The 15,566-nt window shown below is 34.3% G+C and overlaps 3 protein-coding genes and 1 pseudogene across 4 annotated transcripts; 1 reads left to right on the forward strand and 3 right to left on the reverse strand.

Annotated features, from left to right (window-relative positions):
- Positions 1–883, reverse strand: LOC106332603. The gene is made up of 3 exons (XM_013771081.1): positions 761–883; positions 541–616; positions 1–445 (listed from the first exon to the last, which is right to left on the reverse strand). Exons 1-3 carry the CDS (start codon positions 770–772, stop codon positions 138–140), a joined length of 396 nt encoding a protein of 131 aa, XP_013626535.1. The 5' UTR covers positions 773–883; the 3' UTR covers positions 1–137.
- A 3,603-nt stretch (positions 884–4,486) lies between these two features.
- LOC106331529 (tryptophan--tRNA ligase, chloroplastic/mitochondrial-like) lies at positions 4,487–7,451 on the reverse strand. Its single transcript, XM_013769908.1, has 15 exons — positions 7,369–7,451; positions 7,190–7,300; positions 7,022–7,109; positions 6,649–6,690; positions 6,491–6,580; positions 6,279–6,401; positions 6,115–6,186; positions 5,866–5,978; positions 5,730–5,751; positions 5,569–5,634; positions 5,448–5,504; positions 5,267–5,313; positions 5,083–5,164; positions 4,895–4,984; positions 4,487–4,808 (listed from the first exon to the last, which is right to left on the reverse strand). Exons 1-15 carry the CDS (start codon positions 7,407–7,409, stop codon positions 4,677–4,679), a joined length of 1,176 nt encoding a protein of 391 aa, XP_013625362.1. The 5' UTR covers positions 7,410–7,451; the 3' UTR covers positions 4,487–4,676.
- Positions 7,452–8,825: 1,374 nt separating this feature from the next.
- Positions 8,826–9,461, reverse strand: LOC106329809 (annotated as a pseudogene).
- A 2,730-nt stretch (positions 9,462–12,191) lies between these two features.
- Positions 12,192–14,720, forward strand: LOC106328813 (protein REVEILLE 6-like). 2 transcript variants are annotated; one of them, XM_013767333.1, is made up of 8 exons: positions 12,192–12,511; positions 13,024–13,081; positions 13,355–13,478; positions 13,571–13,750; positions 13,839–13,946; positions 14,033–14,142; positions 14,225–14,284; positions 14,384–14,720. In XM_013767333.1, the coding sequence occupies exons 1-8, from the start codon at positions 12,207–12,209 to the stop codon at positions 14,483–14,485; spliced, it is 1,047 nt and encodes a 348-aa protein (XP_013622787.1). In that variant the 5' UTR covers positions 12,192–12,206; the 3' UTR covers positions 14,486–14,720. The 2 variants fall into 2 exon arrangements, with proteins under 2 accessions (XP_013622787.1, XP_013622788.1); XM_013767334.1 differs by having other exon boundaries at positions 12,194–12,511; positions 13,842–13,946.
- The last annotated feature ends 846 nt before the right edge of the window (positions 14,721–15,566 follow it).

The raw sequence follows: 15,566 nt of genomic DNA on the forward strand, positions 1-15,566 counted from the left end.
TTCATCAAACATAAGCTAACTGTTTTTATTGAATAGACTCATACGGGAAATGTAGATTACAATACCCAAAAATACACTCTTCCATCAAAATTAAGTGCAAATATAACTAATATTATCTGAAATAATTCTAGGAAAATTTACAAAATCACACAAGGCCCTGGTTCCTCCACCACAACTCTAGAATACCCGCCTGGTGGACAATAAGAACTTGCATATATAGCAGGATGGTATTGGTACTGGTTGCTCCAATAGGCAAGCGGGTTGACAATAACCTCGGGTTGTTTCGGTTTCTCCGGTTCCTTTTTCTCAGGTGGTTTAACAACTTCTACTGAAACGATATCTGCGGTACAAATCTTCCTTAGCTTCTTTACGAGTTTTGGTACATCAACTTCTCCAACCACCGTCATTTTCCCGGTTTTGTCATCCATTGCTACCGAAGTAACCCCTAAAATATATATAAAAATCATGAAAATGCTTATTTTCCCAGTTTATTAAATGTTATTATCATAGTATTGTAAATGTTGAAATTTATAAAGATACCTGAACACTTAGAAACGGTCTTCCACGCTTTCTTCCTGATCGTTTCCTCGTGAACACTCAGTTGCAACACAGATTTCTGTCATTTTAAACCCGAGATCAGTATGGCTAATTGCATACTTTTTTATTTTAAGTATGATTGATGAGTTTCTATATATAATGATTACTCAACCATCAGTTAGACTAAATATAATTAATTATTTCAAGAGATGAAAGAGTGTACCTGCGCAGTCATGGCTCAAGAAAAAACTATAGAAGAGCTTCGGAAATTTCTGATATTTTTAAGAGAGAGACAGAGAGGAGAGATGATTTGAGACGTTGAAGCTTCTTGATGACAATTGCAGTTTCAAAGATTTCCCTATTATATAGAAATTTCACAGGAATTTACGAGGAATTTCATTAATATATGACTATAAAAAGTAAACGAGTCAATATCTATTAATTTTTTATTGTTGTAGGAATTATTTGAAAACTACGAGGCCGCGACGAAATCAAACGGAAAAATCGAAGAAGTGTCCACTACTCATAAGGCCGCGTGTACGACCAAGACACTGTTAGTTATTTTACGCTATTTGACTCTTCGGTCACGTAAGAACCTCTTAAGCAAGTTCTCGTACGCCTTTGTAAGTTGTATAGATATCAATTCGAAACGACAACTCAATCCCAATCAAAACTTAGATTGAAGTCACAATGGTTCTCTCTTATAAATTTTAAAAGTGTTGGCTTTTAATTTATTTTTTGTCCTTAGATTGCTTTTTAATCATAAGAAAACAAAAATCCGGAGCATACTACTCGACCCAATATCATCACTTAGATTTTTGTTTTAGAATGTTTTATGTGTGTTCTAAAATAAAAAAACTATCGACTCTTTTATTTTCTAAATGATTAAAAATCAATTTTTTTTTAAAGAAACATAACCAATAACAATTTTTTGTTGGAGACCATTTATACCCAAAATCAGAATAATAATAAGTTAGAATGCTATCGTTTAGTTTAGTTTTTTTATGCAACTTAATATGCTAATTATATATATATATATATATATATAGGAGTTTCGAGTCCAAATCCACAATCCTTCAGACCCAAAACCATAACATGTAATGTTATTTTGTTTCAACAATAATTCGAATTGGGACCTCTGATAAAATGTTCATAGTCTTTAGTTGAGCTAATGACCTCTTGTCTTAATATAAGTGTTGAAACCTTTGCTTTCAACTTAGTCACTAATATAGATTATATATTTTTGTTTTTTTGTGGCCTTATTGAAATTGATTTCTAGTCATTCCATTTGGTGAAATGTTTTAATCGTAACTAGGTTTGAACTACATTATAATATTATATGATGAGATCTTAGTTCAAAAAAAAAAGAAGAAGATGAGATCATGGTGTTTTAAATAATTGATTTCATGTCTTTTGAGTCTTAAGGTCGATCGTTTGAACTGATTCCATTACCTCGTATTGAATGATCTTAGGCTTTCATCCTTATCATTCAGAAACCAACTCTTAGCTTGTTAGAACATCCACCTCACAACATTTTCAAACAAAAACACAAAGGCAGAGTCCTCCTTCTATGTGTTTGACCCAATTGTAAGCCTCCTGGATCATTTAACGACCATAGTCACTCCATCACCGATAAAGACTAGATATTAACTTACTACCTCATAATCCCCAAAGCTGACTCATGCATCTGTGGATAAGCTCTCTCTCCACGTCGTTTCTTCTCTTCCATGCATCAGTGGTGTATCTCAGAGCAACATTATTGGTGGAACTTATTTTTGAGCCCTTAACATTTTTTATTAGTACTTTTATGTTTAGGGACTAAGCTAAGGATTTTTCTAAATTTGTTGATTATTGGTAGGACTTTATCTCGTCCCTTACATAATTAAATTGATTGTTTTCATTAATAAATAATGACATATATAAAAGAGAAGCTTTAAATAAAACATATAAAAGAAAAGTTTAACATCAAAATTGAAAACATAAGAAAAATTACAAAGTTACAAAAAAAAAACATTACAAACATCATAATAAATAAAAGCAAACAAACATTTTATTAAATTCATAGAAACTTATAAATTATATGTTATTTGGAAGATGTCCAAATTTAGCCCATATATTTTCAATCAAATCATTTTTTAAATGTTCATGGGTTTGTCTATTCCGAACGCTCGTTCGACGATCAATTATATTGCCGAGATTTGAAGGCATATTGACGGAAAATGTATTCACCTCTTCTCTTTCTTGAAATTCATCAACGTGAGAAAGAGTGGATGATGATCGTTCATCTTCGACAATCATATTATGGAGAATATTTTTTTCCACCCAAAAAAGAATCTATACGATTTTTCTCGAACCATAAAATCTATATCAAACAACCATAGAATCATATCAACCATGGAATCATATCAAACAACCATAGAATCTATACGATTTCGCATACAATCTACACAACCCTACTCAAATTTTCAATCTCAGAACGGAGGTGAAAGGCATACCTTGCTAAGATTGGGTCGATTCTCAAACGATTTGTGGATGATAGGTTCTCGACATACAGGAAACGAAGCGAACCGACTCAGGTCAACTGAAATTTGGCTTTCGATTTGAAGAGATCGATTTCGAGATCAGGTTTTCGCCATCGGAGATTTCGTTTTCGATTTCGGAATCAGATGTGGATTGAGCTTTGGATTTCGAGATCAGGTCGTCGCCACCAGAGATCGATTTCGAGATCAGGTCAAACGCCGACACAGATGGGAAATCGCCTTCGCCTTCGGAGATATTGGAGAAGAGAGAAGAACAAACCGAAAAAGACTATCCGTCTTCGATTACATCTCACACTCCAGTGCTGCCACGTAGCCAAGAGAGACGAAGCCGAACATCCCTTAATTAAGGCCCATTTGGAACATCCTTTTATCTTTTTGATTTATTTTTGACCCAAAAACGATAAGGGTCGGGCCCAAGGGACGCCGATAATGATGCCCTTAGATTCTTAGGAAACATGACAAAAGCATTTCATTTATGATGAAGAAGATACACACACATAACGTAAAGATTTTATTTATTTATTTATAACATTTACGTTAAATAACTAATTAAGAAGTACTTATTGTTACAGTTACATTTTAACAAATATTTTAAAAAAAAATTGCTACGTAACTGACCATAATTTTGTTAACATGTATTTATTTATCACACAGAGCGTTGGTTATAAACTCTTTTGTAACATAAGTAAAAAACACATATAAATTTGACACTTGGGAACAAACTTTACAATAACAACAAAACTCACAAAATAGCAAATTGATTTCAATAATTCAAAAACATTTTATTGAACTTCCTGGAAAAACATGAAGACCAGCACTGCTTTGATTTTAACTTTTCTTGCTTTATCATGTAAGTTTATTTTGGCATATTAAGATGATATGTAAAATATGTTATCCTCTTTATTTACATTGTAGTTTAATAATTCAAAATATTTAAACATTCTATAGGTATCATAAATATGGCAGAATCTAATTCTGAAGAGAGAACTCATTCTTCCAATAAGAGATCTTATATTTGATAGTAAAAGAGCGGAAGTATTTGCCCAAGATTTGTGTGCTGAGTGTGTGCATCGTTGTCTTAGAAAGAAAAGATATATGCGTTATTGTAAAAATCGTCAATGTTATTGTGATTATAGTAGCTACGTAAGACCATATCCTCCATGTTTTCCTCACCATCCATAAAATAAAGTTAATTTTGAATAAACGTATTTTTTTTCTTTCTAGGTATTTTATTTATCATGTATACTGTCCATATAACATATATGCATTGAACATAAATTTGATGCAAAATCGGTCGGCATAACAAAACGAACTAATTTTACAAAAACAATATGATAAACCTTTTAATTATACTTCAAAATAACTTTGAGCTGTTCATTTTACACATTGATACGACTGCATTCAACTGCTTAGATGAATTCTTATTTTGATAAAGATTCTGAAACAAATTGCAATTGTACACAACTTGATACATCACAGTTACAGAAAAGAATATTGAGAGCAGCATTTGACTGCATCAATTCAAGAATCAAGAATTGTTTCACCAAAAAAAAAACAAGAGAAAGAAGCTTTTAGACAACATAAGACTGACTGATCCTCTCATAAATAGAAACCCATCGCTTGTTTCAAATTGTGAATTGTGGATTCGGCTATCTCCGTGGCTCTGTCCGCACCTTCTGACAATACTTTGTCCAAATACGCTGACTCTGCTGTTATCTCCTCATAACGCACCTGCACAATGGAACAAACATAAACCAAACCAAATAACACATTACACAAAATGAAATGCTTATATGATATGAAATGAATTGGCAGACCTGGATTGGACTAAGATGCTCGATGACAGCATCTGCAAGGAGAGGCTTAAATGTGCCCCAGCTCATATCTTTGCATTCCTCCATCACTTCCTGCGACCCATTCAAAATATAACAGTCTAATATCACTTCTTGCCTTGTGATCCACAGTCTTTTTAAGAGTCAAAACCCATTATGTCTTTTCTTTATACCTCTTTTGTCTTGCCTGAAACAATCTGATATACGGAGAGGAGATTGTTGCATTCAGGTCTCTCCGCATTGTCAAATTCAAGGCTGTTGTTGGAGCAACAGGAAGCAGGAACTTTTTCAATATCTATTAAACTAACTAACTTGTGCATTCCATGTAAAATTTCTGGCGACGTTATTAGCACTTACCCTGCAAATGAGTCTGTCTTGCACCGTTTTATCTTATCCGCAATCAACTAAAAAAAAAAAAAAAAAAAAAAAAAAAAAATTGAGATTAGAAATGGATTTAGTAGCAAACGATATTCACATACAAACAACATGACACAGAGTTACAAGTATTAGAAACAATGGCGAGTTTCAATCTACTTACATCTTTTGAGTCAAGGAGATTGATCCGGGACTGATCAGAAGGTGCAGACTTGGACATCTACAAAGATTACATGACAGTAAGACCTCAGCAACAAGTAAAGAGATTCCTCTTATTATTATACCTTGGAAAGACCATCTGTAAGAGACATAACCCTGGCTCCAACTTGTGGTATGAGTGGTTCTGGTATCTACATATATGTTTTAATTCGAAAACCGATTAACCATCTGTGATAAAAAAGCCACACAATGAGGAGTAGACATAGTAGCATTGTGAAAGTCTCACCTTAAAGATAGAACCACCACGCCTAGAAATGAAAAAGAAACACAATTAAGAAACATGAACATCATTGATGAGAAGCAACTTGTTTGGATGGTATACTTTAATTTACTAAATGTGGACAAAGCAAAATTTATAATACCCTCCAAGCTTCTTCCACTTCCTTCCACCATATAAGTTATTCACACGCTGTGCCAGGTCGCGAGCAAGTTCTAGGTGCTGCTTCTGGTCCTCACCAACAGGGACAAAATCTGACTGCAGAGTATGAGCATCAGCGACACAATGCAATAAGCTGAAGAGATCTATAGCTAATATAAGCTTGTTAATTAATAAGTATTCCTTTTTCATTTCAATAATTTAAGATGAGACTTGACTCCTTTTAAAGCATCACCTTATACAAGAGGATATCAGCAGCCATCAGAACTGGATAAGTTAACAAAGACACAGAAGCATTCTCACCCCCCTGCCAATTTAAAAAAAAGAGAGACCAAAATGGAATCAGTAAACAGGATCCTTGTATGTATACAACATGAGAATATCAAAATGTATACGCACCTCCTTGCGTGATTTCTCTTTGAACTGGGTCATTTTCTGTAGCCAACCGATAGGTGTGGATGAACTCAAAAGCCACATTAACTCCACATGAGCACGGACGTGAGATTGCACAAACACCGAAGCCTACAAAGGTCAGCTCTTTGATTGGTTATCATTGCACACATACACATTTTAACTGCTTTCACATAAAGAGTTCAAAAAAAAAAAAGAACCTTAGAAATGTCTACACCACATGCTAGATAGAGCGCTGCGGTATCCCTAGTTGCCTTTCTCAGTTCTTGCACGTCATAAGGCAGCGTTATCTACATATGTCAAGGAAGTATCATTACCTAAACTTAAAACTTTTGAAAGGTAGATTGATGATACATACCGCATGAAGGTCAACGATAAAAAACAGCGTCTCGTAAGTATCCTGCAGACATATAAACATATAAAGCCTGAGAAACAGAAGAGAGACATACCCTTTTCCATAAAGCCTAAAACTTTACAAAAAAAAAGCAGCTAAATGTGATGAATTTTAGTAAAAGTCTAAAGCTTTATAGACTGTGACTACAATAGCAGTGGAGCTACATAAGGATATACACATTGTAGCAACCAGAGAAGATAAACTCTATCTTCCTTAAAAGCTAGAACTTTACAACAAAACCCATCTAAATTTGATGAATTTTAGTGAAAGTCTAAAGCTTTAACATAGCAATCGGAGCTACCTAAGGATAAATTTGAAGAACGAAGATTGCATTAACCTGAAGAGTGACCCAGTTTTTGATAGCGCCGAGATAGTTTCCGAGGTGAATTGAACCTGTAGGCTGGACTCCAGAGACCACACGTTTCCTGCCATCAGAAGACTAAATGGAATCAAAAGAGAATTGTGAACTAAAGAAGAAGCATGAGGCAGAGACAAAGGGCTTTACTTTACAGAAGAAGAAGGGGGAGTCTCGTCGGAGCAGAAGCATCGGAATCGAGGAACGGGAAGAGGGTTTGCGTGTCTGAGAAATCTGCTGCTGTAGCCGAGACGAGCGAACCTGGAGGAAGAGGGAGTTGATGAGCATTTTGAAGAGAGTAAAGGGAAGAGAGTGAGAGGGTAAGTAACCTGGAGGAGGAAGAGAGGATGAGACCCGTCGCGTGTGCCATTTTCTTTGTCTTCTCTGACTCTGCGCCTCTCTGATGGTCTACGGAAATACTCTTAACCGAAACGAACCTGAATTTTATAAAACCGAATGAAATTAATCCAACTAACCAAATTTAAATAAAATACATACACAAATTCATTAATATTGTTATTTTGTAAATTTTTTTAATCAAATACAAAAGGGCAAAACTTTTAAATATTACTTTTTGTCACAAAATAGCATAAGAAGTGGAAAATTCTCAAAATAGCATTTAGTAATTAGTAAAAGTATTAAATTATTCTACCTCCTAAATCTTAAACTCTAACCTCACCTCCCAAATAGTAAACTTCAAACTTTAGTCACTAAATCCTTAACCTAAATGTATAAATATATTTCTTATTTAATAAACTTTATTTTAGAAATTTTCTCCTTTGCTAATTTTTAAACAGAAAATTTAATTTAATGCTAATTAATAGTATTTCTCAAAACAAAACTGAATTAAGTTTTTGAAACTAGACTAAACAGATCATAAAACATAAATAGTAAAATCTACCTTTTCAATGATGAAAAAAATCTGAAAATTTATCAATTTTGTTAACTTTTATACTGGAAAAAAATATATTTGTTTATAGAGTATTTATCGATTATTAATATATATAATTTTAAATGTATAATTTGTTAACTGTTTATTGAAACCTTGAATCCAGATTTTTCTACTTCGTGTTAGATAGATCAAGTCATTAAATCTTGGCTTCTCATATACTGTACTTCTTTGAAGACATCTTAAGTGTTTTTGTTATGGTATGCAGAATACAGTCTATTCTTATATGGATTTTATATGACTTTCTTCTTTGTATACAAAGTAATTTATTGTGCTCATTAGTTGACTAATTTAGAAACTAGTTACAATATTTGCTATAATTCAGGTAATTTAGAAACTCTTTTACATTTGAATCCACAAAAGAGTAGACTTCGTTATTTCTTTGTCGTCGGACAGCATCCAATAAAACACCCTTGATATGTTCTAAATAAACAATATCATTCTAATAAGGGAGTTAGAACTGAACTTATAAGAAAACCCAACAATGAACGGGGCATTCCACAAAATTTAGGATAACATCCAAGAGAATATTTTAGGTTACTACTCAGAAATATCAATAACTAAGATTGCTAGGGGTTGGATAATCTACTAAATGCTGGTTAGTCTACTTTACAGTGCATTAAGTACTTCTCCCCTTTCCTTTATTGATTGACTAACATAATTTAGTTTACGAAACTTCAAAGTTAACCAAAAAAAGAATACCAAGATGTAAACAGACACCATATTATTATTCGAACATACATACATAAACAACATTTCACAGATGCCAGAAAAACTCAACATTTCACAAGAGATGAAATATCAACATACATAATACAATAGTCCATAGAACTCAAACTGATCACAACGACCTCAAAATCGATTCTTTTAAAAGAAACCTATCTTCCAACGACGGAAAGATGGGGCCTTCTTCACTATTGGTTCAGGCTTCTTAGCCGGATCCGGATTTTTCTTCGGTTCTCCATCGTGTTCAAGCGCGATAATGTCAACATATTTGTATATCTTCTTAAGCTTCTTCGTCATTTGAAAGTTTGAAACTTGTCGAATTCTCCCGACACCTTTAGTTTACCTTTTTCTTTCACGACTATCAACGTAACTCCTAAGAACAACAAAACTATTGTTTAAAAATTTGTAGTCGTAAAAAGATTAAATTACTTATGTTTCTATATAAACCGGATATCTTGCCATCAATGGTTTATTGATAAACCATTGCTTTATACATGTTTGCCATACCTGGAAAATCACATACGACTATACGACTTTCATAGCTCTCTGTTTGATTCTTTCGTCAAACACATCCAACTTGAATACAACTTTTTCCTACAAAGATTATTTAAGCGTTACTTTTTTATTGAATTTCTATAATTATAGAAATGGATATGTATATTTTAGCAGGCTTTGTACGGCGGATAAAACCTGCTGAAATGAACCGTTCTGAAAATTTAAGTAAAACAAAAGACAACAAACCTGCATTTTCGGAAAATTATAGTTTGGCGATTAACGAAGAATGAGAGAAGATGTAAAGGAATGGGGTTTCAACTTGGAGGCTTGCTCATAAACCTTGCCTTCCCCCGTATATATAGTGCTTTTAGCTAGCGAGTTTATAAAACGAGCAAGTCAAGCAATCGAGGCTAGACAATGAAGTAGTCAATTTGGTACGAATAAACCATGATGAATAAATACATTTCGAGTCTTTCTATATAATATAACGTTGGAATATGTGGCTGCTCCTCTTTAGATTAGTATTTCATGGCTTCAACTAATACCGTGTTATCATTTATATATATGTGATGTTTTCTGTCTTTTTCTTGTTAGTAGCAATTACATCATTCTGACGAAGATATGATAAAGAACCCTACAACTTCGTCGAAGGTATGAGTTGAATATCTATTTTGGTATGATTAAATGCTGAAAATATATAAAATATTAAAACGCTGATTGGCTGTGCATAATAAATAGTTATAATGCATTCAAGAGTAAATTGAAGAAAGGTGAAAAATAGAATAGAACAAAACTAAACAAGAAAATATAGACTATATATAGGTGGTATTATATAAATCGATTAAGTCGTGAACATTATTTGCGAAAGTATACAGGAAAAGCTTGTGTTGGTCTAGTTTCACATCATGGCGTGGGATATACATAATGCAATACAAGTTTTCCTATTTTGATTATACTTCTAATTGAATATAAGTACGAACAAAAACTATAAGTATGGCAAGCTAGCATACCACATACCAGGAATTACAAAAAGGGCTGAAAAAGAAGTTACCACAAGCCCCTGAAAAGTATTGAAGATTCAAGTAAACAATAAACAAATTGTGCCATCAAATAATGAGTTTTCAGCTACTAATTGGTGAATTATCTTTACTAATGGTTGCACGTTCAGATTCTAGCTGTTAGAGCTTAACTAAATAGATTTTTTTTTACTTGGATCTTTAATAATCTTCAGGGGCTTTACCACTTGCTTATTACTAATTTGAAGGCCATTACCCAAGCTTTTTCTGCTTTGGTTCAGGGCGTTACTAATAAATGAAGAAAAGTTGTACATGTTGGGTTGATAGTGAAATAGAAAGTTTCATCTAAGTTTTTGTTTTGTTTAAACTTTGTCTAGGGTATCCATTAAAATTAATAACTTATCTAATGAATCGCAGTTTCACTTATGTTGGTGATTAATTATATTGAAGCACATATATAAGACATATGACATGCTCAGCTCACTACTGTCTCATGAGAAGTCCATTAGCCCATGGAGTTAGGATTTTTTTCGAGTAAGGTAGATTCTGTATAAATGTATGTAATGGATGTAATTTTAGGGTAGCCACTTTGTGCAACTCTTCTGCTTTCTTTTTTTTAATCATATTGATCAAAAAATTGCTTGGTTTATTCTACATAGTTTTCTCCTTTCTTTATTTCTTCATGTACTACATAAAAAGCCTTAATGAGCTATAATCTATTTAGTAATTGCTCTAACAGCTAGAATCGACTATTGCTTTGAATACATTTACAAGTTATATAGGTTTTGATGATAATCATAAATTCGTCCAACTGACAAAATGTCAGTCATGATCATGGATGTCATTGTAATGATCCCCCCGAGACATCTCAATACAGTTCCACTCTCTAAGAGACTGAGGAGATAATTTAGATGCAAGTTCTGGGTCACGTGCAGTCCCACGATGCCGTCTCTAGAGCCGTCGTAATCGTACCCAACCTCGAAGCACTTAAAACCGTTGCCTACTTTAAACGTTCTCTCGCCTGAGTTGATGAACTAATATCAATTGGGGAGTTCAGAAATAAAGGAAAAAGAGCTTTCTATTATTTGTAAATGCATACAACTAACCCGTTTCAGAGATATATATTACATCAAAATCTCGAGCAGATCCATCATCGCTAACGACAATATTCCTCTTGCTCCCTCTTAAGGTTTTTATTAACAATCTTGATTTGACAATTTTCTCGATCAGTCAGTCATGTAGCTAAAACTATAGTTTACGTTTGACTAATTTTCATCGATTTGGTATTATAATTTGTTATTTTCAACGTAATTATAAGAACTGAAAAAGAAAACATCTACATTTTAGACGGGATGTGGTAGCTCGTTTGGTAAGGATCTTGGGGGCCAATTGTCATGCTCCCGGGTTCGACGCCAGTCGGAGGGGAACTGCCAATCTTGTCATCAAATGCGGTACTGGGTGTTGGGCCTTGTCCCCAGCCCAGGTATAACCTTCCCGGGTGAAGTGGACCGCTGCCTAACCGGGCTCAGGGAATCATCCACGTAAGTGGGGAACCCTGGATTATCAAAAAAAAAAAAAAAAAAAAAAAAAAAAACATCTACATTTTATTACAAAAAGAGATTATTCATGTGGAGGAGTACAAAACAACACACCGTGTTAAATGAGGACCAAAGTAGGAAAATGAGAACATATAGGTGGTTGAGATGGTGTGAGAAGTACATAGGTTCTGGATCATTAAGTTAAAATTAATCTTAAGTTAAAAAAAAAAAAAAAACAATTTTAACCTTTTTTCTTAACTCGCAAAACTCGAATTATTAAGATCAACGATCAGGATAAGTCGAAAATAATAGGCCTAAAAATGGAGTGAAAACACAAAAGAGAAGACTTTATTTAAAAGGAAACCCAAACACGTGGCAAGTTATAATTAGGTAAAGCGACCGACCTGAGACGATCACACAAGAGTTTCATCGTGAGACACAAAATGCACCTATACATACACTACATATTATTATCTCTGCCGTCTTCCTCCTCTTCATTTTACACCTCTTTCAATTTTTTGGTCATGGTCTCTAGAAACCCGAATCCAGCAGACGGTTGTTTCTTGGATCCGAAGGCTATGCCCGTTGTTCCTGCGATTGGACCCTTCGCGGCGGTGGCGGATGCGGCGGAGACAGTCTCTTCGGGGGAGGATCTGAGCAAGAAGATTAGGAAGCCTTATACCATCACCAAGTCGAGGGAGAGCTGGACGGAGCCTGAGCACGACAAGTTCCTCGAAGCTCTCCAGCTGTGAGTTAATTTTCCATTTTTGAGCAATTCGCCATTTTGAGACTCGACTGGGTGAGAATTAGCGGTGAATTTGGGTTTCTTGATTCATTTGATGGTTTTAGAATTAGGGTTTCAGCAGCTTCTAAATGTTTCGGGGGAATGACTTTGTTGGGTTTCTGAATGTGTAAGTGATCAGATATGTCCTAATGCGTCTGATAAGCATTGAAAAAGCTGTGATTTGGGAATGATTTGTGTGTTAGTGATGAGGGCTTTTGTTGAAGACTGTCTTTGATGCTTTTTTTCTTTGCACAATTATAGTTTAGGGAGTAATTGAAGCTGTACTAAGGTTGGTAGTATATAAGAAGAGGGAATGATCTTGGGTTATGTTCTTGTGGAGACTTCGACTTGCTTATAAACTTCAAAGGGATGTGTGTATAATGCGATGCATACATACAGCCTTATATGAGAGAATAGACGCATTTTTATATTAAAGCTTGTTTGGTTTGTGCTTATGTTTTTCTTTATCATTTTAGGTTTGACAGAGACTGGAAGAAGATTGAAGCTTTTATTGGGTCAAAGACTGTTATTCAGGTACATTAAAAAAAACCGCAAAAATATCTTCTTCTGAGCTTCTACTATAGTTGTTTGACGCTCTCTTGGGCCCTATGTGTTACCTTGGAATGTGGTTGTTATCTCTCATTTTGATATCTCCACAAAGTGTTCTTTTGAAACGACTTTACTGTCTGGACTATTAGTAGCAAGAGGGGCACATGCTTTTGTCGCTGATCACGTTTATATATTAAATAAAGTGCAAACTTTGGATTTTCTTGCATTAGACAAGTGAGTTTGTCTGTAATCTTGCAGATACGAAGCCATGCGCAGAAGTATTTCCTCAAGGTACAAAAGAGTGGGACGGGCGAACATCTCCCTCCTCCTCGACCTAAAAGGAAAGCAGCTCATCCATATCCTCAGAAGGCTCACAAGAACGGTACGTTTATAAGATACTGAAATTTGCAATGCTGTAATGTTAGTTTTGCGTATTGAGAAACTATATTGATGCAATTTTCACGGCGTGTGCAGCTCAACCTCAAGTACCAGGTTCCTTCAAATCATCAGCACCTGAACCAATTGACCCGAGTAGTTATATGTTTAGGCCCGAGTCTTCTTCGATGCTGATGACTTCTCCAACCACCCCTGCTGCTGCTGCAGCTCCGTGGACTAATAACGTGCAGACAATTAGCTTCACGCCTCTGCCAAAAGGTTTTACTCTCATCTACAAGCAATCACTATTACCCTCTTTTATGTAATCTCCTTTTTCGAATTTTGCTAAATGTTGCTATGGAAACAGCAGGAGCAGGAGCGAACAACAACTGTTCTAGTAGCTCTGAGAATACTCCAAAACCACGATCCAGCAGGGACACAACCGAGCAGGCGAATCCTGGCCATTCATTAAGAGGTAAAGCTTTGTTACTCATCTCTCCTATTTATCTTCTGCTTCTGCTTACGGTTTCTTACCAGACAGTTCCTTCTTCTTTGTTTCAGTTTTACCGGACTTTGCCCAAGTTTACAGCTTCATCGGAAGTGTGTTTGACCCATATGCAAGTAATCATCTACAAAAGCTGAAGAAGATGGACCCCATCGATGTGGAAACGGTATGATTCTTGTCTTTTCAGTTTTAAACTAATCTCAATTGAAACCTGGCTCGCTCATATAGAACGCAACCTAACCAAGCAGGTGCTACTATTGATGAGGAATCTATCCATCAACTTGTCTAGCCCTGATTTTGAGGATCATGTAAGAGTATCTTCCTTAAACACAGACAGGATCAATTTTAAACTAGAAACCCTATATCAGAGCTAACCTGAAAACTCTTAATTGATGTCGAGACAACAGAGACGGCTTCTCTCGGCTTATGATATCGGTTCTGAGGCAGCAACCGATCCTGGCGGAGGGAGTAAAACCTTGAATAAAGATCCACCCGAAATCTCTACTTGAAGTTAATAGAAAAGGGGGAGAATTATGATGAAGTGTCTCAGGTGAGCAAAACCCTGATTGGCTACAGAACACAGAGGTTCTGTTGTGGGTTTTGTTTGTACATATGAAGAATGCTGAAGCTGACATTGAGCGGTTTTTGTTTTATATATATATATATACATCTTTTGGACCATGTATGGTAAAAGCAGAGTGTATTATCTTTTAAGTTAAATACCATTAGTCTTATCTCTGCCTATTCAGCTTTTGTTTAAGCATGTTACAGCCTGTCTGTGTCTGATGGAAGACCAAATCTCGTGTCTAAGGTTTTTTCTTTTCCTTGCGTTTCTTTATAGTGTGTAATAACTAATAACATAGGAGCCACATAAATTTAATTATATGGATTGTTTTTTCATTTGCAAAATAATAATCCCTGCTCCTTTCCTCAACAAAAGATATATGTATACCAAAATCCAAAAGTATCTTCTGGCGTGACAATATTGAGGATCCATTCCGTCCTACTCCGTAGTGGAAAATTATCGTTAATCCCCTCTATATTATTTGAGAAGCATTACAACTTTTTTTTGTAGTCACATGTCATCAATAGGATGATTCTTAGAATCATTAAACAAATATGTTGGTCCATCTAATTATATAATAAGCTTTTTATTAAACTAACAATAAATTCATCATTAATGTACTTTATTATTTTCTTAAATAAAATTTACGGAATTGTCTAATGTGGCTAAAGTATATATGGCAATTAATGATTTTGAATAATAAAGATTTGATAAAAAAATAGTATATCTTCTATCATATTTATTTAATTTTAAACTATTAAATAAATTAAACAACCACAATAACCATATAATAAAATTTTAGATTTTACGTATATGTTATATTTTGAATTTTTACAAACGGCTATAAATTACTAAAACTGTTAAGAGTCTCACATTCAAACTTTATGATCCGTGGTTTAAAAATTTTGTTATGACAAAATACAAATGATTACAAAATTATATAAATAAAAAGTCTAATTTAATTAATTATTAAGATTAATATATATATATATATATATATATATATATATCATTTTAAATTAAAC

This window comes from Brassica oleracea, chromosome C3 (genome assembly GCF_000695525.1).
Source record: "Brassica oleracea var. oleracea cultivar TO1000 chromosome C3, BOL, whole genome shotgun sequence".
In the NCBI taxonomy this organism is placed as follows: domain Eukaryota; kingdom Viridiplantae; phylum Streptophyta; class Magnoliopsida; order Brassicales; family Brassicaceae; genus Brassica; species Brassica oleracea.